This window comes from Petromyzon marinus, chromosome 30 (genome assembly GCF_048934315.1).
Source record: "Petromyzon marinus isolate PM22_M1 ecotype Great Lakes invasive population chromosome 30, UKy_Petmar_22M1.pri1.0, whole genome shotgun sequence".
Lineage (NCBI taxonomy): Eukaryota > Metazoa > Chordata > Hyperoartia > Petromyzontiformes > Petromyzontidae > Petromyzon > Petromyzon marinus.
In genome coordinates this window covers 6,934,922-6,958,806 of record NC_133696.1, presented here as the reverse complement: position 1 = coordinate 6,958,806, position 23,885 = coordinate 6,934,922, and the positions used below count along the sequence as shown (strand labels likewise).

The following is a 23,885-nucleotide window of genomic DNA, read 5'->3' as shown; positions in this document are numbered from 1 at the left end:
GGGCATGCCCAAGGCCAAGATCAACTGATGCGCACACTCAGCCCCAGCCGCCACACGCATGTGGGCTAGGGGGGCGGGGTCGGTGGGTGAGTGGGTGGACTGTTGTGTAGGTGGATGAGTGGATATGTTGGTGGTGCAGGTAGTGTGGTGAATACGTGGGTGTGTGCGTAAGGGGGGCGGGTCACCACATCGTGCGCTTTCAGGTGCACTTCTGCGGCCATTTCCTTCCAATATTAGGAAACCAGATTGAAAACGAATTTCCTTAGAATTGCTTTTCGTGTTTCGTTTGTCGTCCGTCCCCCGCACCTTGGATTAACACGGTTGGCTATACGGTGCGAAATAAGTTGAACATTCATACATAGGATCAGTAGTTAGGTGAGTAAATGGGTAGCTAGGTGAATGCGTGTGTATGTGGTTGGGTGGGGAGTAGGCAGTTTGGTGGGAAAATTAGAAAAGGTGGGTATGTGGGTGCGTGAGTGGTTAGGTAGGTATGTAGGTGGGTGGCTGGCTCACTGAGTGAGGTTAGCAGGCCGGCTGGTAGGCAGGCATGTGGGTGGGTTGGTGACTGACTGACTGGTGTGAATGTGGTATGGATGGGTAAGTAGTTGGGCGAGTAGGTAGTTAGGTGGGTAAATGGTTAGTTGGGTGAATGGGTGGGAATGTGGGTGGGTATGTGGGTGGTTCGGAGGATGGGGAGTTTTGGTGTCGGTATTTGATGGCTGACTGTGCTGTATGCATGAGTGTATGTGAACTTCTTTCGCACCGTACGTAGCCAACCGCGATTTTCGGGGGAAGGACAACAATCTAAACACAAAAATCAGTTAAAAAAACAAACGAGTATTCAGTCGAGATGATTTAAAAGTGCACAGCTCCAGTGGCGTTCTAACATCGGAAAGGAAGAGAGTTCCGGACGGGCTACAGAAGCGCATCTAGAAAGCTCGCAATGCGGCGACCGTCTTTGTTCGATGGCCAGCCAATAGCGGCATCGCTGGCGCGGAGTTGGGAGCGACGGGGGGGTGGGGGTGCGTGGACGTTCGTGGCCACCCCTCTGACCCAGGTCGAGGTCGGAGGCGCGGGGCCGCAGCGAGTAGGGCACGTTCTTGTAGGCCGCGTCCAGGAGCTTCTCCTTGACCTGGGTGATGGCGTCGCAGTTGAGCACCTTCACCGGAACCTCGGGGCCCTTCTCGCTCTCCGGGTTCACCAAGTTCAGGGTCTGTGCGCCGCACACACACACACACAACAACAACAACCGCCATTCGCCACTAAGTGGCGGTGACGTCACCACGACGCTTGTGCCAGGCACACACACATACACGTGTACACACACACACACACGTGTACACACACACACACATGTACATACACACACGTGTACACACGAAGACAAGGATTCTCCCACCCCCCCCCCCTCCCGTTATATAGCCTTTAAAAGACTGTTGGGGCAAGTGCTGCTAGCGAGCACCTATGAAGGCCGAAATGGTACACCAGGAGGTGAGTGGCCAGGACCACGCCCGGTCGCCTTTGTCTCCCCAGTGGCGATGTGTACACACTGCACCAAGTACTCATTTTGAAGCTGAGTCGACCTAGGGGAGATGATCGTCACCGGTATTGGCCATGAACGAGACTCGAAGTCAGGTCGCAGGGTTTCGTAGTGCAGGGCGCTAACCGCTACAACGACCGCTTCACAAAAATGCAACACATACACAATTATGCGCACACAACTAAATCATACATTTCTTTTTGCCGATGCTGCATTGGCAGTGGTGCACGAGCACAATAACCAAAACAAAAACTCAACACATTCGTCAATAACGCCATGGGCTTATTGCAAAAACATATAATGCATGCGATGCTTTAGAGCGCCGTCATGTAGAGCTGCAGACTTACCGGCCACTCAATCTCCCTGGCCTATCTATGTGCAATGATGAAGGGCCATTGCCCCAAACATCATGTATTATTGACACGCACCGCCGCGAGATATCTACAGGAGCCTGAAGCCGGCTACACACCTGGGGTGATCGATTGAGCAACCAAATCGCGCTCGAAATTGCGCAACTTAATCGTCGCTCCCGTGTACCGTACGCGCAGCCCGGCTGCACGCAACCCAGTTGCACACAACTACCACCGGGCGGCACGCAACCGCCCGTTGGCCAAGCGCTGTTGGCGAGCGCCTATTAAGGCCACTGGCAATGCTCGTGGTGCTCGTGTGCAAGTTTGTATCCCCCAGCGCAGACGCTGACACCACGGCTCAACGGAGTGGGTGGGTGGGTGGGTGTGTGCGCGGTGCGGCGGTGCGGCTCTGCGGTGAGCTTCTCACCAGCGTGCGGTACTCTATCTGCTGGCGGATGAGCTTGTCCTCGCTGAGCGAGTATCGCGCCTCCCCGCTCACCGTGTCGATCGGACCTTTCTCCATCTGCTGCTTGATGGCACAGTACAGCTTGAAGAGGGGCTCGCCCGCTCGTTCCTGATACGAGGGCATCGTCGGCGGGTCAGACAGCGGGTCGGTCAGTGGGTCGGTCGGTCGGTGAGTGGGTCAGTTGGTTGGATTGGATGGTCGGTCAGTTAGTTTGTCAGTCGGTGAGTCGGTTGGGTCGATTGGTTGCGTCGATCAGTCGGTCGAAGGTTGGGCGGTCGGTCGGTTAGTTGGTAAGTTGATCAGCTTGTCGGTTTGTCGGTTGGTTAGTTCATTATTAGTTTAGTTGGTTGGGCCATTTGGTGGGTCGGTCAGCCGATAGGTGGGTTGATCGGTCAGTCAGTCAGTTGGTGGGATGGTTCGTTAGTTGGTCGGTTAGTTGGTTGGTTGGTCGGTGAGTCGGTCAGTTAGTTGGGCAAATGGGTGGACGGGGGGGGGGGGGTGACAAGCAACGAGGGACGGGGGGGGTGACAAGCAACGAGGGGCGAGGGCAGAAACATGAAGCGGGGAAAGTGGAGAGGCAATGACGACACGGGCATCAGCACCTTGGAGAGCGTCACAGCGTTCCACAGTCCAAGGACCGGCGAGGCACGGGCGGCACTCTCGGCCTGCTGCAGAATAACCAAGGCGATGGTGCTGGTGATGATGGTAGTGATGTGGTGGTGATGATGGTAGTGATGTGGTGATGATGATGGTAGTGATGGGGTGATGACAGCGATGATGGCATGTATAACATTCGTCTGACAACGCGATCACACCGTTCTAGAGACAGTGCCATTCCACGATCGGTGCTCTCACTCGGAGAATGTTTAAACATTGCAGATTTTACTTACGCGAGACTTGTAGATCAATCAGTGCGTGTACTGTGTGTGTACTGCGTGTGTATTAGTGGGTGTACTGTGTGCGCGCAGACCTACAATAGCACTCACATGGGAGCAGCAGGCGCGGCTGAATTATTACATATCTCGTAAATATATAACATAGCTTTATTGTGGTGTACATGCCGCGAAGATTAGGGAAGATCTTGATATATCAACCGACTGATCTTCATCACTCTGCCAGTGGCTAAACGCATGAGGATCTCGTCTTCCTCTCAGCAAGATAAAATCCAGTTGTTATTGTCAATTTAGGCCGGTACACAGCGGATGAACAAATCACCCAGAAGTTATCCTGAGCTCGTGAGATCTCTGGAAAGTGAAGCAGTGCTCAGCCTGGATGGGCAACCGCCATGCCCAAGCTGCATCGAGTTCAACCTGGTGAGCAGCAGAGCGGATTGCAGAAAAATACATTGTTGTACTGCATTTCCATTGTTGTACTGTGTTTCCATTGTTGTACTGTATTTCCATTGTTTTACTATATTTCTATTGTTGTACTGTATTTCCATTGTTGTACTGTATTTCCATTGTTGTGCTGTATTTCCACTGTTGTACCGTATTTCTATGCTTCCTGCCTTTGCCAACCGGCACCGACGAGCACGGCAAAGTGCGGACAAATTACCGCCTCGACCCGCACGGAGCTGGGGAGAGGACTTCATCGCGCGGTGAATTTACACAAGTTTCAGGGTCAAGGTGAAAATTTGTCGAAGGCACCAGGGATAGAGCCTCATTCGCAACAATGACCTGGGTCACTATAAATGACGAAATCAAAACAAAGAACAGCAATGAAGCGAAGAGAAACTCGAGCGAAACAAACCTGGCTACGCGCGCATTCATTCGCACGCCCATACATTCCAGCATGTTACAACGGCGACGATTTACGCGCGGAGATTCCAGCTGAAGACGAACCCACCTTGAGAAACTTGTGGAGTAGAAAGCTCTGCGACGGACTCGGTCCTGTCGCAAGGGAGACGTCGACTCGGTTAGCACAACGCTCGGCATATTCGCCATTATTATCGTTTAAAACGGAAACGTGAACAGTCGGCTGACGTTTCGGGCAATGGCCCCACTTCAGAGCCAAGAGAGAGAGATAAAAAAGAGGGCAGGGAGATCGACGGACTTGTAGTTGGGAGGCCACGTTTTCACGCTGTCGGGGCCTTCGTTAGATCCGTCGTGACACCGGGCCTGACCTTGCCGAGGGCCTTTTACGATGCAGTGTGGAGCATGGACACTCATGATTGGCACAACGGGCCCTCGTCGACCTGCGCATTTCTGATGATGATGATGCTGATGATGATGCTGCTGCTAATGCTGAGGTCCGGAGAAAACTGGGACATTTGAAGAAAGTTGCCAAGCGAACGTGTTTGTATTAACACACAGCAAGCACACTCTCACACATATCCCTCAACCTTGATTATCATGCTAGGCTATGTACGGTGCGAAAGAAGTTCAACATACATTGATTATGAAACTATATATATTTTTTTATTTTACCAGGTAAGGCCCACTGAGCTGTGGAGCTCTTTTTCAGAGGCGACCCGGCCACGAATGGTAGCCCAACGAAGCTGCTTATCGCGCGGAAATGTATCGCAGCCAAATACTCTCAACGCACGTTGATTCAAAATTTGGGAGGAAAAACCGAAGGACTCGGGAGAAAAAAAATCCACGGGGAGAGAGAGACATGCAAAGTCCACGTATACAGCAGGCATGGTCAGGGTCGGGATCGAACTCACGGTCTCCTGTGTACCGGGCGAGGTGGTTAGCATCTCGCCACCTACAACCTCAACAAGCCACAGCTGCAACAAACTCATGAGAGAGCCGATCCCGTACGCACAACATTTTGCCTTACGAGAATATTTTGTCCTAGATAGCTGGGTGGTTCATAACAATAATAATTTACATTTGAAAAAGGTGCATTTCATTCACAGATCCCAATGCACCCATGCATGGAAAGCAGGGCATGAACATAACCTGGCTGGTAAACGGACAGAACTCGGCGAGAGTAAAGGCCAGTTTAAGGAGGTGAGTTTTCATGACAGGCTCAAATAAAGTGAACGACTCTGTCTTATTATGAAAGCATTCCAAAGCTCGGTTGCTTCACTGGCAAAAGCCCGATCACCCCAGGAAATGAGCCTTGACCTCGGAGTACTGAGAAGAAGACGATCCCAAGATCTCAGGGACCTCGTTTGTGTATAAAGATGGATCAGTTGCTGTAAATATCGCGGGGCTGATCCATTGAGTGCCTTGTTGGTCAGCAGCAGCAGCAGCAGGATCTTATAGTCCACTCGATACTGGACTGGTCGCCAATGTAAAATAAAAAGACAGCCGGTGTGGTGATGCGCTCACACCACTCCAGCAGCCTGAACAAGCTGGAGTCTACCCAGCGCCTCACTCGGAATCCCGAGTTAATCGAGGCCAAAGCCGCCGATGGCACGGCAACCTCCTTGCCAACGCTCGCTTCGTACCCTCTGCCACAACCCGCAGCAGCTGCACGTTCGACACGCAGCGACCTCCACGATCTGACCTGACAGTCTCATCCCACCACCATCTGCTCCAAGGCTACTCAGTTGAAAATATACAAGGCGATCATCGCTCCTCCCCCTCGACTGTGAACACTTGGCAGTACACTCCATGAGACTAGGTCAGGCTTTCCTGGGTAAAAAAAAAAGCTGAATGAAAATAAAATAAGTCTTCCTGTTAGTTGCCGGACTCGTGGGCTCAGGGGTTAAGGTCGAGATATTGAACGGGGACCGCTGAGATCCCGTGTTTCCATTTTTGGTTGCATCCACCTGCGATAAAAGCTGGGTTCTCAAGTGTGAGTGAGTTCATTGTCGCAGCCCAAACACCAGAATTACTGCTGGGAGAAAGAAAAAAAACAAATACATTAATTGGGTTTTCCCACTTAATTCCAACCCCTGACAATTAAAACTATCGAATTGGCTGCCACGCATCGGGAATTTCTGTCTTTAGCTTGAGACATGTGGGAAAGGGGCACTGCCCCAATCTCAGTGTGCTGATCATTGCTATAACGGTGTGGGCTCTCATGATATTATTTTCTCCGAGACCAAGGTGCTCAGCAAAGCCGTCTGGCTACCATCAAAGATGTATTCATGAAGCCATCCAGATATATAAACATAGACATAACTTCAACCGAGATGGTGGATACAAATTGAGCAATCATTGGAAAGATTTTTGATTTAAAGCTTTCGTGACTGCAGTAATTTATTAACCAAGTAAAACTTAACTGTTCATATATAGTTGTTCCATCTTATTTATCGGGTACTAGTCTATTTTACCGAGTTAATTACATCCTCAGCGTTTAGCAGTACGGCTATTTTGCTTTGGGCGCCATCATCTATCTTGGCAGCAATCGTGTCGCTTCGTTGCTCTCAGCGTCCCTGCAGGGCTCGCCCTTCCTCTCCCCATACGCCCCCTCCCCTTCCCCCCATCCTCCCCCTCTCTGACTTATTTAACTGCCCTAACTCTGGCTTCTCTCCCAATTCAGTAAGAAAATGTCTTGCTGTGGTTGTCACATCTGATGATGATTGCTTGTGTTGCAATCGAAACGTCGTGATTTTTATTTTTTTATTTTTTCACCTACGTAACTTTACCGAAAGAACCAACGAATATGGATAAGAGGTCACGGGTGTTTTAGCCAGCAGTGATTAAACAGAGTTCTCAAATGCAGCCAGTTGATGGTCTCTGCCCATCCACCAATGACTGCAGTAAAAAAAACGAAATGACAATTTTCTATTCGGTTTTTCACTTAAGTGCTTACCACAATTGAACCACAATGTCACGCTGATCTCGTCAAGGAGCGTAAGCCATCACGTGAACTCCGGTCATCTTCGCAGCGGCTTCTGGCTGCTAGCCATGGAACAAAGGCGGTCACTGCTTTGCGTGCTTTCAGATGCGCTTCTGCGGCCGTCTGGAACGCTCTTCCTTCCGATATTGGGAAGCCACTGGAGCTATGCACTATTAAATCTGGATTTGAAACTCATTTCTCTAGAACTGTTTTTTTTTTGTGTATTTAGTTTGTTGTCCTTACCCCGCACCTCCGATTACCACGGTTGGCTACGTAAGATATGTAAGACGTTCACCATACACACATTCATACAGCCAGCCACCCATCCACCTACATACCTAACCACTCATGCACCCACATACCCACCCATTCCTATTTGCCCACCACACTGCCTACTCCCCACCAAACTACATACACACCCGTTCACCTAACTACCCATTTACTCACCTAACTACCGACACTGAACTATGTATGTATGTTGTACTTCATCGCAAAACAAAAAAATGTCACGACAAACATCGAGACAGGACGTGTACTGTCAGGTTTAAGAGGTCACGTAATAAAGGGATCTCAGAAGTAGTTCTGTGACGCCTGCTTCAGCGGACCGGTTTCCAGCAACGTGGGGAATGCGGTGCTCTGGGAGACTTGACGAATGGATACACTTTGTATCGAAACGCGATTCACGATGCCGCAATGGTTAGATGTCGCGGGGTAAACAAAAAAAAAGCACAACACTCAAACACAACTTTCTCTATTAATGAAAAAATATATAATATTTCAACCACCCCGTAAAATTTGTATAACAATGCACAAATTTACAACGGGGGGAAAAAACAATAAAACAAGTGGACAACACCACCGCAATTAGAGCAGCGTTTGAAGCGAGGAGCGGCTTACGGTACGTGGGGAAACACAGCGACTCACGAGGCTCCTTCACGACCGCTCCGCGCTCTACCCGGGCCTCCAGTGCCAGGGGTGCAGAACTAGCTGTGCTGCACCGAGGCCGTAGCACCGAGCGTGCAGCATCGAGTGTACAACACCAAGTGTGGAGCACCCAGAGTGCAGCACATGCGGTACAGCACCGAGTGTGCAGGACCTGCCCTGCAGAGAACCTGTCCTGCAGTAACTTGGGTGCAGCACCTGTCCTGCAGTACCTTGGGTGCAGCACCTGTAGTGCAGTACCTTGGGTGCAGCACCTGTAGTGCAGTACCTTGGGTGCAGCACCTGTAGTGCAGTACCTTGGGTGCAGCACCTGTCCTGCAGTACCTTGGGTGCAGCACCTGTAGTGCAGTACCTTGGGTGCAGCACCGAGCGTGCAGCACCGGTTCTGCAGCCCCAAAATAGTGCAGCACCAAGGGTGCAGCATCAGATGTCTTACACCCAAATGTTCACGCGGTGGGCTGTGGCTGGTGACAGCCGGGGAGGAGGGGGAGGGGTGTAACGAGGGACCGGCTCATCAGTTGTGAATCATGAAGTCCCTTGCGGCCAACATCTGAAATTTGCTGAAAACAAAAAAAAAGAATCCGCAACAACCCCCGCTATACTACACAGCCATCAACTCATCCACACGAGAGAGAGAGAGAATTAATTTAAAGAGCTTTCAGGCGGGATAAATAAACGATGCTGATAGATTTGATTATCTACACCACACATGCACACGCGCCCACGCATACACACACACGCGCATATATATACACACACGCACATATACACACACAAAACAATCAATCAAACATTTTTTTCCCCACAACGCCGCCGCGCCTCATTACTAAAACCGCCGCGTAACCTCATTTGTTACAAACCTCCGTCTGGTAAATTTCGCCAATATTTACTGGCGCGCGAGCGCGAGCGGGCACGCGTGTCTAACCAGCAGGGGAATTAAACAGCGCGAGTCTTTATTTAAATCCATATCTTTCCATTATCTCCTGGCGGACCCCCCCCCCCCCCCCCGTATGACTGATTAGTATTCGACGGGTGAAATTGAACTCCGAGCGAGCGTAAATGGCCTTCCTCCCGGCGGCGGCGGCAGCGGCAGGAGGGAGGAGGAGGAATAAAAATCAATTTGGCGGTCGCCACCGGCGTGCAAAAGCCGGACCCGCGTGCGCGATATTCGGCGAGGCGCGCCGGTGATCAATAGCCCACCTCCTTATCGCCGCATTCTCGCGTGACCCCCGACGACCTTTACAAGAGGGAAGAAGCCGGCGGGGAACAAACACTGGTGGCGCGTGCCCAAGCGGTTTGCTCGCTCGAGCTCGACACTCGCGGCGTTCTCGGTGCGGAGTGGTGGGGAGAGGGTGGGGAGTGGGGGTGGGGAGAGGGGGTGGGGAGAGGGGGTGGGGGGCCGGGGCGGCAAGACGGCTTGGGCTGCGGCCGACGACTGCGCATCATCGTGACTTGGTTGTGGGCGGTTGTTGGTTGTGGGCCGTTATTGGTTGTGGGCGGTTGTTGGTTGTGGGCGGTTGTTGGTTGTGGGCGGTTGTTGGTTGTGGGCGGTTGTTGGTTGTGGGCGGTTATTGGTTGTTGTTGGTTGTGGGCGGTTGTTGGTTGTGGGCGGTTGTTGGTGGTGGGCGGTTATTGGTTGTGGGTGGTTGTTGGTTGTGGGTGGTTGTTGGTTGTGGGCGGTTGTTGGTTGTGGGCCGTTATTGGTTGTGGGCGGTTGTTGGTTGTGGGTGGTTGTTGGTTGTGGGCGGTTGTTGGTTGTGGGCCGTTATTGGTTGTGGGCGGTTGTTGGTTGTGGGTGGTTGTTGGTTGTGGGCGGTTGTTGGTTGTGGGCCGTTATTGGTTGTGGGCGGTTGTTGGTTGTGGGTGGTTGTTGGTTGTGGGCGGGTGTTGGTTGTGGGCCGTTATTGGTTGTGGGCGGTTGTTGGTTGTGGGTGGTTGTTGGTTGTGGGCGGTTGTTGGTTGTGGGCCGTTATTGGTTGTGGGCGGTTGTTGGTTGCGGGCGATTTTTGGTTGTGGGCAGGTGTTGGTTGTGGGCCGTTATTGGTTGTGGGCGGTTGTTGGTTGCGGGCGATTTTTGGTTGTGGGCAGGTGTTGGTTGTGGGCCGTTATTGGGTTATTGGTTTTGGGCGGTTGTTGGTTGTGAGCGGTTGTTGGTTGCGGGCGATTGTTGGTTGTGGGCCGTTCAGTGCTTGGCCTCAGACGGTCCGGGGCTGAGCCAGTCCCAACGCTGCCACCACCACCACTAGCACCTTCCATCAGTTTAATAATTGTAAATTAATTGTTCATGGTGGCTTGTGAAGCCACGACTAGATGAGAGGGCCTTCCTAATGGTGTGTTGGCTGTGCTGCGGCGTTGTTTGACCATGCATACTTCACCAACGCTCGTCAGTGTGGGGTTAGTGAAGAGAGTGGTGGGGGTACCGGTAGGTCTAGAGCGAGAAGAGATATCACTTTCCACTGACGTCAGCCGTGCCTAGGAATTGAAATCAGGTCGGCAGGTTAACAGCGGTGTGTGATTACCACTCCACCACCCTTCCTAAACTAAACTATGTTTTATTTTACCAGGTCAGGCACACTGAACTATAGAGCTATTTTTCAGAAGCGGCCTGGCCACAAGTGATAAGCTCAAAGAAGTGGCTTAGAATGTGGAAATGTATAGCAGCCAAACCCTCTAAGCGCATTTTGTTTCTAAATGTGGAGCAAGAAACCAGAGAAACCGGAGAAATATCCACGCGACCACGGGGAGAACGTGTAGGGTCGTGATCGAACCTCACGACCTCCTGCATACCAGGCGAGGGGGGTAACATCTCGCCATTCACGCTCGCTCAATTTCACTGTCGAATGCGAATACCATACAAAAAGAGATGTAAAATAATCATGCCAGTTAATTACCCATGGTTGTCTCACTTTTTATAGAGAGTGCTCGCTAACCGCACCTGCGCCAACAGTCTGTTGGAGGGGCTGGAGCGTAGGCGGCGGTGATGTGGGTGGCTGTGTGTGGAGTGGGCAGGGTGGGTGGCTGTGTGTGGAGTGGGCAGGGTGGGGGGCTGTGTGTGGAGTGGGCAGGGTGGGTGGCTGTGTGTGGAGTGGGCATGGTGGGTGGCTGTGTGTGGAGTGGGCAGGGTGGGTGGCTGTGTGTGGAGTGGGCAAGGTGGGTGGCTGTGTGTGGAGTGGACATGGTGGGTGGCTGTCTGTGGAGTGGGCAGGGTGGGTGGCAGTCTATGGAGTGGGCAGGGTGGCTGGCTGTGTGTGGAGTGGGCAGGCTGGGTGGCTGTGTGTGGAGTGGGCATGGTGGGTGGCTGTGTGTGGAGTGGGCAGGGTGGGGAGCTGTGTGTGGAGTGGGCAGGCTGGGTGGCTGTGTGTGGAGTGGGCAGGGTGGGTGGCTGTGTGTGGAGTGGGCAGGGTGGGTGGTCACGTGGTGTGCGACAAGGGCAGCGGAGAGTTTCGTCTGTTTGTCTCGTCTCACCGTGGCTTCTCGCAAACGAGCCGGCGCTGGAGGCACGCGCGGTAACGATTTCCGTCAGGCACGATCGACCGGTGTTTCCGAACGCTGAGCGAGAATTATAAAACAAAGATTAGACGCGCCCGCGCATTGGAAGAGTCGCCGATGGGACCGGTGTGGCTGAGAGCGAGGGAATAAATGTAAAAGCTTGGAGGAGGTCAAGTGTGCATTTCCACAATTTTGGGCATACATTGCGGATTCTTTGTGGTGTTGATGGAAGCTCAGTGATTAGTGTGTATCGATGCCAATGTATGCTTCTCCTGGGCCAGTATTAATCTGAAACAGGTGTTGTGAAGCTCCCCCAGAGCTAAATCCTTGCTCCCCTAGATATCACAGCAGGCAATTGTGCGCCGTTCACAAGCAAGGGACAGCGGGGAAGGAAGGCACGACTCCGATTCAACATTGCTTGAGTGCGTGTCACGTAACCACCGCATTGCGTGTGCAATGCTTTTCGCTTTGTCTAAACCACGAGATCAAGAGATGTATCAACAGGCGGCGATGTGCTGCTCACAGACAGCGGAGAAGGAAGGCACAACTCCCAACCGATGGGCGCCACGGTAGCGGAATGTCAACTACCTCCCCTGCTATACAGGAGGTTGTAAGTTCGATCCCGAGCCAGATGCCTGTATCTTTGGGGTTTGCATGTCTCTCTCTCTCTCTCCACGTGGCCGCGTGGATTTTTCTCTGCTTCTTCCGGTTTTTCCCCTCCACATTTAGAATCAACGTGCGTTGAGAGTATTTGGCTGCTATGAATTTACACGTGATAAGCCACTGCGTTGAGCTATCATTTGTGGCCAGGCCGCTTCCGAAAAACAGCTATATAGCTCAGTGGGCCTTACCTGGTAAAAAAAATAAATGAAGTTTTTTTTTTTAAATAGTAAAATGCCTTGCGTGCCTGTTATGTGGCCACCCCATTGCATGTGCAATGCTTTTTATCCTTGTCTAAAATGGCACGAAACCCCCGTCACCTACAAAGATGCAAATCGTTGAGGCGACGGACGGTGTGGCGTTCACGTCCCTCGAGGCGGGAACCCGGGCCCTCAAAACCAGCGAGCACCTTTTTTTTTACAAATGAACCGCATCAACTCTTCTTCTTGGAGTTATTATTATTATTTGTCGTTGGGAATAAGTTTTAAATTGGGAGAGCTGGCACCTCTACAGCGCCCGGCAGTCACCTGCCTGTCATCCCGGCGGAGCTCCAACGTCACGGTCTGCACATTGCCACGAGCTCCTCCTCCATCTCCCTCCTCCTCCATCTCCCTCCTCCTCCTCCCGCCCTCTCGCCTCCAATTTCCTCACTTCTCAAGACTTCTGTCCCTGGCCACATCCACCGAGACCCGCCTCCAACCCTCCACCGCAGTCGCCCCCCTCCAGCCCCCATCCACCAACCCACCCCTCCACCCCCATGGCCAACAGATGCGCTTGACACGTGCCCCCCCAATTTACGCATGAATTAACAGCTCATTTGCACCTCAATGCAGCCAGCCCCGCACGGCTTTGGGTGATTGGACCTGACGACCTGGAGGTTTGAGAGCTCCCCTCCCCCTTCCCCACCAGGGCGTTTGTACAATGCAGACAGAGTCTAGCTTAATAAAGTATTTAAACACAACAGTGGCCGAACGTCAAATATATGTGTCTATATGTACAGGGTGACACCAGAAGTCAGAACACACATGTTTACTTACAATTATTTAACTAGTTGGCATTGGAACATTTAATTGTTTATTCTGGAAGTTAATATTCTATCCGTTTTCATTATTAATATCTAATTTTCTCCTTCATTTTGAGATGACATTTAAAAATGGAAATACAATTCTACCGAAGGCGAACGAGTTCAATTAGTTTTGTTGTTGTTACGTGTGCCAAAGAAGGCAGCTGTAACCTTCTTTTTCAAAGAAAGTCCCCAATTCATTTGGAAATAATAGTCATGCGTGCATCAACGTTAACGGAAGTCAATTTGAACATGTGTTAAAATAAATGAAACAACCTACTCGATTCGTTAAAAAAGAAGGTAGATACAATAGCCCTACGTGTCCTGACCTTTGGGCCACCCTCTCTAAACCGTTGGGCGTTTCGCCGGGAGCCGGGTAAGCGGTGACTGGAATGTGTGCTCCGATTCACCCCACCGCCAGCGATGAAGCGAACCCAGGGCGCCGTCGAGTACAAGTCAAGACTCATTTCTCCTCCGCTTACTTATTTCACCCTCTCGTTTGTATCGTTTTCTCGGTTTCCATCGCCTTAACGAAAAGGTTAAACCGGGCCGCGACGTGCGACGACCGGGGAGGTGCATTTGTAGCGCCGCGCAATTCTGAAAAATGTTGCTGCGTGCGGTGTGAATCGTCGGATGGTCGCGCCGTAATCGCAAGCGGCGGCGGCGGTGGCGGCGGCGGCGGCGGCGCCACGACCCGGAGCAGGTGTCGGAGTGACCGGAGCGGCGGCATGGCTGGAATTGACCAAAACATCCCCATGTAACGGCACCCCCGCCCCCCCCCCAACCTGAAAGCACAAGGCTTGAGACTCAAATGGCAACTATCGTCGTCGTCGCCGCTGTCGTCGTCATTGTCATCGTCATCATCATCGTTGTCGTCATCGTCGTCGTCATCGTCATTATTATCGTTGTGCAACTCCTGCAGGCCGTAGTGGCACCCACCACCCCACCCCGGCGCTCGCCACTCAATCGTGTTCACAACCAGGACCGAGCACTTTTTGATGGGGGCCCCTGAGGCTGTTATGGGGGGTTTTATTAAGGGGGGGGGTGGGGATGCCCCCTCCCTCTCTGTGCTATATTTAATGCCTTCCCTTGACTGTTTGACCACCACACACTGTCGACATTCACCTCGGTTATTTCAGTTTCGGTATTTTTTGGAGGGGAATTTTTTGTTCATGCGACGCCCCCAATTTTGTCGCGATAAATAAAAGTTAAAACGAACAAAACTCTTTCAATTTCGGCACGTGGCCGGTAGCGGCACACACAGCGATGGTCGTGGCTGTGACGACTGAATCACCCAAAGGGATCTGTCGCACCTAGCGACTGGCACGGTCGGCTACGTACGGCATGAAAGACGTTCAGCATGCACATACATCTATCTATCTATCTATCAGAACGCTGCAGTATTGCGTATCGACATTAATGTGGGGTTGGAGGGGAGGGGGTCGCAGCCCCCTCCCTGAAGCCACCCTGGCCGGGCCCTGGCTCCCTCCCGCAGCGACGTTCGGGTCCGACAAGGCCGTCGGACGGCTGTCAGCGGCGTGTCCGAGCTGACACGGTCACCCCATAGGGCAGACACTGCCTGTAACCCTCGGAACCCGCGTATGGCATTTCACTTAAGGTCACTAAAGATGAACAACCCCTTGGTGGTTGTGATGGTGGTGGTGCTGGTGCTGGTGATGGCAGTGGTCCTAATCACGTGGCATCTCTCAAAACGCCGGCTGATTTCCGCCATCGTCACTTTGAAGTTCTAATTCATTTCCCCGCTGACCTCACTCGGCTTTATTAGCGGACGGCCGAGGATTTCGGGATGCCCTGCTCACGGCTAACGTCAGTGGCGAGCGATATTGGAAATCCTTCTGAACGCCTCAACCCCTCCATCCCCCCCCCCCCCGTCCCTCCACCCTGCCTCCCTTCACCAACCTGCGCTGACCAGCGTGGTGAAGTACGGATCAAACAACCCATAGGACTGACGCGGAACGGGGAGGCCTTCCTCCAGCACGCGGATTGACAGGGCAAAGGTGCAGTCCTGTGTTTGCTTGCTCACGCACCACTGCTGGCAAGAGAGCTCCTCTGGAGGGTATTTGGCCTACTCTTCCACGCCGGCCAGGCACCTTGGAAGAAGTGGGAGTACCCGCGTTTTACCACACCACACGCGGCCTGCCGATCGACCGCGGTGAACAGGCTTATACAACTGGTTGGACAGAGACTGTAGTGGAAAGGTGCGGAGGGGGGGAAGTGGGGGGACGAGGGGAATGAGAGAGGGGGCAGGGAGGATTTAATTAACTTGTCCCCCATTCTTTCAACTGCCGCGCAACGGGAGAATGAATCAAACGGGCGAGCTCTGGATCGCCAGTCCGCTGCGCTGCTGACCGCCACACCGTTCCTGTGGCAGCGTCGGTCGAGATTGTGGCATCGTGTGGCCAAGACGGAGAGAGGTCATCGAAGGGGGTCACTGCTGTCGAGGCCGCCATCGCTCCCTTCCTTCTGCCAGATCCGTCAGCCGTTGCGCAATCGACGACCTCGTCGCCCCGTCGGCGCAAAGCGAAAATAATCTCCATATATGCAAAAGGCAAAGTTGTGATTATGTGTGTCTGTTCAAAATGTTTAGCGTACTTTCCGACATGCAACAAACTTGAAATTTGCCATGTGGGTACTTTCCAGACTGTACACCATGCACAATTACAAAAATACACTTTATTTTTTTTTTTGGGGGGGGGGAGCTCAATAATGCTCACCCCGAGCCCTCAATACTCTGATAGTGTGCTGTTTTTGAGTTGTACGCCTTTTGGCGTCTTCTGGTCCAACACCAGTGGAGACTAGGCTCTAAGAAAAGCCGTCTCGGGTGTGGACCAATCAAATTCAAGGACAGTGCATATTATTATCAGAGTTGTCTCTTTTGTTTGCATTTTGACTGCTTGTGTTGTGGTTATTGCAAACATGATGCCTTGAATAAAGGTGTCAGTTTTTGTGCCAGTTAAAAGGGTAAAACCTATTCCCAATGCATTTATTTTTTGCACGGCAAGTGAGCTGTGACGTCACATCTGTCATGTGACCCGCGCATGCGGTAGCGTAACGCATTGTAGTGTAGTGGTTAGCGCGCTGCGCTACGAACCCGGCGACCCGAGTTCGATTCTCGCTCATGGCCACCACCGGTGACGATTATTTTAACCGGTCCTGGGCCTCCCCTAGATCGACTCAGCCTCAAAACGAGTAACTGGTGTGGTGTGTGAACATCGCCACTGGAGAGACAAAGGCGGCCGGGCGTGGTGGATCCAAGTCCCGGGCGAAGCCGAGTAGCAAAGCTAGTTTGTGAATTAAGCCCGAATCTAATGGCGCTAACGAGTTGCACAAAAAAAATAACAACCGGACTGCCATCACTTTAATTGTGGTTTCCGCACGCAGGTGAAACAGTGGTAATTGTGTGCGTTATGAATTCGGCGAGATTAAATTACCGGCGAAATCACATTTGAATAATGGATGAAAAGCTCTGCTGCTTCAGCAGAGCGTTATATGCGGGGCGATAATACAATTTCGTCCCAAAAGAAAAATCGCGCAACAGCGCGAATTAACGTTCGGCGGAAAAAGAATTACCAAAGTCTGTTTCGTGGCGAAATTGAGCCCGTGGGAATACAGGGAACGCCGTGAACAGGAGCCTACTTAAAAATGCAAATCTTTCTAAAGTGGACAAAAGACATCCCCCTTCTCCCATCGCGGAATCATTTACAACGCGTTCCCCCTTTAAATAAATCCCGTGATTAAACTTATCCCGAAAGCAGCAGGGATCTCTCGTCACATCTGGAAAGCTAAGCGGCGTGAGTTAAGCCTGGCGAGCTCTCGGCGCATACACGAGCGGGGCTCTCGGAGGCGACCAGAGGGTGTTGGAGATCGGGAGGTGGTGGGGGGGCGGGAGGCGGCGACGATGACCACGATGACGACGATGACGACGGTTGTGATGACAATCGTGGCGATGACGACGTTTACGGTGTAGAGCGACGATGCCAATTCTGGCGATGACGACGATAACAGTGACAACAATGGCGACGATTAGAATCACGACGACGATGTCGACAACTGCGACGACGATAATGACAGCAATAATCACGTTGAAGACAATGATCGCGACGAGGACAATGATGACAATGAGGATGACGACGACGACGACAATGACAATCCAGACGAAGATAATGACAACTATAATGACGTTGAAGACTGCGCATGACGACGACGATAATAATGACAATGATAATGACGGCGATGATTACAGTGACGAGAGCGACGATGATGACGACGGTCATTACGATGACGCCGTCATCCACGACCACGGGCAGCGGCAACGACCACGGCTGCGACGTGAACGCCCTCGGTGTGCGCGTGCGTTGGGGTCCACGCACCCACGGCGTCTCCCTCTCACCTCCGCAGCAGCAGCTTGGGGTGTCCCTTGCTCTCGAGGTTCTTGGCGATGAGGTCGGCGAGCAGCTGCTTGAGGACGTCCGTGGCGTAGCCCATGCGGCCCTGCATCGCGGCCATGACGAGCGACGCCAGGTTGCCGCGGTCGCGCATCGAGAAGCCGCGCTGTGCCTCCAGGGTGCGCACGAACACCAGCAGGAAGAGCTTGCAGCCCAGCAGCTGCTCGAAGAGCGCCAGGCCCTTCTCCACGCACTCCTGCCCGTGGCCCGCCACCTGGGTTGGCGCAGCGGTGGGCAACCGTGGCGCGGGCGACAGAACAGATGCTCGTGATGGTGATGATGATTGATGATGACGGGGTGGTGGGGGCTGTTGGTGGTGTGGTGCTGGTCGCATGTTTGCAGCACAGAGTGCTGCAAGTCCGGGGGTGCAGCTAGGTGCTGCAGTGATGCAGCATGTACAGGGTGTGCTGGGCGTGGAGCAGCAAGTGCAGCGCAGAGTGCAGCAGGGAATGCATCGGAGTGAATGTACAGCGCGGAGTGGAGCGGGTCGTGCAGCGCGGAGTGCAGCACGGGGGTGCGGCAGGGTTCGCGACAGGGCTTTCACGCAGCAGGATGTGCAGTAGAGCGTGGGCACCTCGAGTGGCCGAAGCACCGGGTGGTCGTCGATGCCGGGGAAGAGCACGCGAAGTGCGTACGTGCGGTACGCCAGGTGCGGGATCCCGGCGCCGTCCACGTCGCTCGTCAGCTCGTCCACGTCCGTCTGCAGCTCCGCAAACGCTGAGGTGGATGCACGCACGGTTAGCCTGTGGGTCCTGTGATCATCGACGGATCCTGCATGTGGTACGTGGGTTCTAAGTGATTACGTGCGGTCCTGGTTAGCCTGTGGGCTCTAATTGAGTGTATGCGTCTTATTTGAGTCTGTAGCCACCATGCAATCCTATGGGTCACATGTAAGCCTATATGAGTCCGAAATGTAGTCTATCGGTCCAATGTAAGTCTATGGGGCCTACATGTACACTATGGGTCCTATGATAGTCTATGGGTTTTCTGTGAGTTTATGGGTCTTATGTTGGCCTACGAATCCCACGCTGCATAATTTGAGACCCAACTTAACATCCAGGCATAGATTCGCACGACTGAAGTTGTAATGGCAGGCAGTTGCGGTGGCGGAACAAATTTGACAAGAGCTCAGAAATGGGGCTTGTATCTGCAAAAGTTCAGGCCACGCGTGACTGAAATGTTAAATTACAAACACAGATGTAAAATTAACGCCGCGGAAACGCTGGGGGGGGGGGGGAGGGGGGGGGCGGGTGTTACGTTTGTGTACGATGCGTAAATCGCATTGTTGCTGTTGAGGTGCCCGATGATTATAATTTTCGTAAAATTAGTTTATTGAACGGCGAAAATAAAGCCCCGTTCACAATTTCGGAATAAAGTATTTTCTCTAAGAAGAGAAAAGAAAAATAACTAAACCATGAAAACGGAGAAACGTCTCTGAAAAGGCACAAATTACCGTGCACGGATATGCGCGGGCGCGCGTTTATATTTAAGTGCTCAAGTGTCTATTTTTACATTGAGAAATAATGTTCCAGCGAATACTTACTTTTATCAAAATTATTATCGCTGAGTGAAAAGAAAGGCAATGACATTTCGGCTAAATTGCCTTCCTTATAATAACTTAAGGAATCAGGACCACTTCTTCCAAGGAGACGATTTGACAAAGGAGGGAGGGGAGGGGAGGGATATATAAAATGAATTTTAACAGTGCAGTATTTTGTATATTTTTTTTCAAGACAAAGAGACACTTAGAAAGAGCCGTTGAATGGAAGGCTAGCTCAAAAGATCTAGGCTGAGACGTTTTAATAGGAGGTGGCTGAGTGGTTCGGTGGGGTTTATAATGACCTTGTCAGAGAGAGACACGGAGCATGCGGAGCTGAGATCCTGAGTTTCAGCTGCGGCCTGTGATTAAACCGTGTTCTCAAGTGTAGTCAGTTGATGTTCTCAGCTATAGTCAGGTGATGGTCTTAGCTTTAGTCAATGTATTGCCTTAGCTACAGTCAGGTGATGATCTTAGCTGTAGTCAGCTGATGGTCTTAGCTATAGTCAGCTGATGGTCTTAGCTACAGTCAGGTGATGTTCTCAACCTGGACACCAATGATTGTATGAAAAAAACAGCGAATAAAAAAAATAGTTCCTAATTTATCTCAGAAAACACACTTTGTTGTTGCTGTAAAAAATCCGGGTGAAAGTGTCACCCTGTCTGTAATCTGAGCGGAGGAGTGACAGCGATGATGATGATGATAATGATGGAGTGGCGAGGCCTTCATCCAGCAGTGGATTGCCCATAGCTGATGATGATGATGACGAGTTAATTTGGCTTATGCTAGCTTTGATAATGAAACATTTTAGTTGGACTGAAATTAAACAAATTGGACAGTTTTGACTTGCTGGATTAAATGTATTGAACACGGTATTAAATTACTCATGAAAGCCTCAGTCACTTAAGAGTCTCATGATTGTCGGATAAAAAAAATACACGAAAAACCCTGGCTCAAGGATTCAATCGAGAAAAAAGGTTCAAGGCCTGTGACCCATCCACATTCATCATCAGCCATGCTTCATCCACTGCTGGATGAAGTCTCTACCCCCCCCCACCTCACAGTATTCACGGTGCAACGGTCGTGGTAGCAAGATGTTAACTACCTCGCCCTGTACACAGCAGGCGGTCACGTGGATTTTTTCCCCTCCTTAGAGCAGCTTGGCTGCTCTAAATTTCCACGCGATAAGCCAATCCGTTGAGCTATGATTATTTGTGGCCAGATCGTTTCTGAAAAAGAAGCGAAAAGCTCAGTGGGCATTACATCGTAAATTTCTTCAAATAGTTTAGTGGAGTTTTTTTATCTAGCTCCTGCAACACGAGTTGATCTCGTAGCTTCATTTCCGCGGCGGGCGATGAATGGGAACTATTCACCCCCAACTTTGGCTGACGCTCCATTGCTATATTTATTTATTTATTTAACCCCAGATAAGGCCCACTGAGCTGTACAGCTCTTTTTTCAGAAGCGACCAATTATAGCTCAACTAAGTGGCTCATCAGGTGGGAATTAATAGCAGCCAAATGCTCCGAACGCACGTTTCTAAATGTGGAGGGGAAAAACCGGAAGACCCAGAGAAAAATTCACGCGACCACAGGAAGAACATGCAAAGTCAAAATATACAAGCATCATGGTCGGGATCGAACCCAGGACTTCCTACATACCAGGCGAGGGATTAAATATCTTGCCACCGTGGCGCCCCAACTCCCTTGTCTTAACCACCTTGTCATCACCATCCCTTTCCCAACAGCCAAACTCGATGTCTATCTGAATGGCTCTCGGAACCCACGCCACTTCCTCTTTCTGCCTTCTCGGTGTAATTCCACAACGGGGCTCCCGAATGCGCTGCCCTTACAGCCACGCACAACCTTGAAGGGTTTGCATCTGAACGCAGACAGCTGGGTTATTATGAAAGGAAATATGAAAGCAAGACAGTTTGCTTTTTAAGACAGAGCCAGGAAAAAACGGCAGCACAAACAATGGGCCCTTTAATTCCTCTTCAATAACATAACAAAGATCCCTGGTGGCCCTGAAAATAATGCCGCGATAAAGAGACGTGATTAATGACGCCGCGAAGCCGAGCTTCAAATGCGCGGCTGGCCGTTGGCGGCTGGCGTGCGGTGGCTGCCGTGGTGCGCGTGGACCGTGAACTTTTGCGATGTCGGAGTCAAGACGCTCGATCAATTCCCACGCTCGCGTCGCGCAAACGGACACCGCACCGCCTCCTGGAGCGATCGATGCTGGCGCTGCCACCGCCGCCATCACTACCACCACCACTGCCAACACTGCCGCCACTACCACCAACACCGCCACCAGCACCGCAACTACCACTGCCGCCACCACCACCACCATCACCGCCACCACCATCGCCACCACTACCACCACCACCATCACCGCCACCACCGTCGCCACCACTACCACCGCCACCATCACCGCCACCACCATCGCCACCACTACCACCACCACCATCACCGCCACCACCGTCGCCACCACTACCACCACCACCATCACCGCCACCACCATCGCCACCACTACCACCACCACCATCACCGCCACCACCGTCGCCACCACTACCACCGCCACCATCACCGCCGCCACCGTCGCCACCACTACAGAAACTGGTTTAACGCGCAAAGTGAAAACGTGGAAATAAAGGCGCACTGACCGACGCGACGCGGCGCTTGATTGCTCACCAAATATTTTTCCGGGTCGCTGCGAGACTGGACTTGGTGGGCACGTGCCCAGCAGTAGCCACGACAGTCATAGTGAGATGTGTGCCGGACGTGCTATGCCGGACGAAATGTTCGACACGGTGACGTTCGGTTCTGATTTTTGTTGTTGTCGCCGGAGTCATTATTCCCCCGGATTAAATCATTCGAAATTGCGCGAGGTCACTGAGCGATTGCATTGACAAAATAGGGGCTATACAACTGCACGTTTTGCGCGGTTTGCAGAACCGCGATGGACTAATCAATGCGAAGGGCCGTGAGGCGTGTGCATGTGCACAAAGCACCCTTGCCAAAAGAAGGCGATTTAAGAAAAAAAGTCAAGTGATTATAATAAAGGGGAAAATTTCAGGATCGCAGATGCCACCCGGTCCATATTCTGGGAGCAATGTCACCACGGCCGTTGCCGTATTGGGCGCGTTTGAAATTCGCGTCGTTATTTACACCCCGACTGCAAATGCATTTGCAAGCCCGGCGGGATATCTTCACGCCAGGCCGGACAGAATTTCTATTTCGTCCACGGGAAAAAGAAGAAAAAAGAAACACATTTTTTTTTTCCTTTTCGATAGCGAGCAATTTCAAATTATTCCTGGACTTCGGAAACATGAGGCTGGTTTATATATATATGTACATAATGTGTTATTTATTATTATTTTTTCACGGCAACTGGTTGTAGCAGCTTGTCTCCTCCAATTCAGACTCGTGCGTTAATAATTTTTGCGCCAGTGCCTTAATCCTGCGATTATTATTGGACGCAAGCTGCTCAAATCCGTTTGTGTTGCGGCGTGAAAGTGCTCTCCGCTAAGATAAATGAACAGGGTAATCTCTTGTTTTTGTTTATTTGCACGTGTTGAGTTGTTTGCACTAAAAATAAATGTTTTGATATTTTTGCACGTTTAGTTGTTTATAACAACAACAAAATCAATCCTTTCACGCGCGCACGCACGCACGCTTGTGCACGCAAAGTCAAAACAACGATCACCCACCTCCTCCCCGCCGTTAAGAAGGCTGTTGGGGTAAGTGCTGTTTGCGAGTATCTGTTAAGGCCGCATTGGGGCATTAGCAGGCGGTGGTGTGGCTAAAACCATGCCCAGAGACCTTTCATTAAGGCTGAATTGACCTTTTGGAGGCCCAGGACCAGTTCAGATATTCGTGTTGGCTGTGAGCGGGAATTGGCACTCGGATTCGTCCGGTTTGGGGCGCCGTGGTGGCGAGATGTTAAATACCTCGCCAGGTATACAGGAGGTTGTGGGTTCGACCCCGACCCTGACTCCTTTACATTTGGAGTTTACGTGTTCTCCCCTTGGTCACGTGGATTTTTCTCCGGGTCCTCCGGTTTTCCCCTCGACATTTGGAAACATGCATTTCGAGTATATGGCTGCGATAAATTTCCACACGGTAAGCCTCTCCGTTGAGTGACCAGGTCGCGCAGTGGCTCTTACCTGGCAAAATAAAAAAAATAGTTAGTGTAGTTTTTTTTTTGATAGTACCAGTGCGCTCAACACTGTGCCACCGCTCCCCATCCACACAAACACACACCAGCTAACGCGCGAGCAAACACAAATTACACACCAACAACACGCACACAAAGAAATGCGTTTCAGGTGTTCGTGCGCCCCACGACGGCCGTCGCGCATGATCGATCGAAGAAAATCAACGATATTTGATCGTCGACATCTGCCCGTAAATTGGTGTAGAGAATCGTGGCGAAAGAGCACGGAGGCTTTTTGAAGCTGACATCTCATTGTATACCAACAGGAGCGAGAATTACTGGCCACCGGCGGCAGAGCATCGCGTCGCGCTTTCTATCTCCTTATGTGTCACAACTCCTCGCGAGAGGCAACATTACTTGGTCCACCAATGGCGGTTAGAATGTTAGCAACGATCCACAGCCGCATGGTTATGAGTTCG

General features: G+C 51.6%; 1 protein-coding gene across 1 annotated transcript in view; it reads right to left on the bottom strand.

The window, feature by feature from the left end:
- The window catches only part of LOC116947521 (plexin-A2-like), a 300,758-nt gene that overhangs the window by 28,025 nt on the left and 248,848 nt on the right, over nt 1–23,885 (bottom strand). Inside the window, 6 exon segments of the mRNA XM_032963364.2 lie at nt 1,054–1,213; nt 2,318–2,464; nt 4,202–4,227; nt 4,229–4,245; nt 17,659–17,927; nt 18,288–18,430. Coding sequence (XP_032819255.2) covers nt 1,054–1,213; nt 2,318–2,464; nt 4,202–4,227; nt 4,229–4,245; nt 17,659–17,927; nt 18,288–18,430 — 762 coding nt within the window.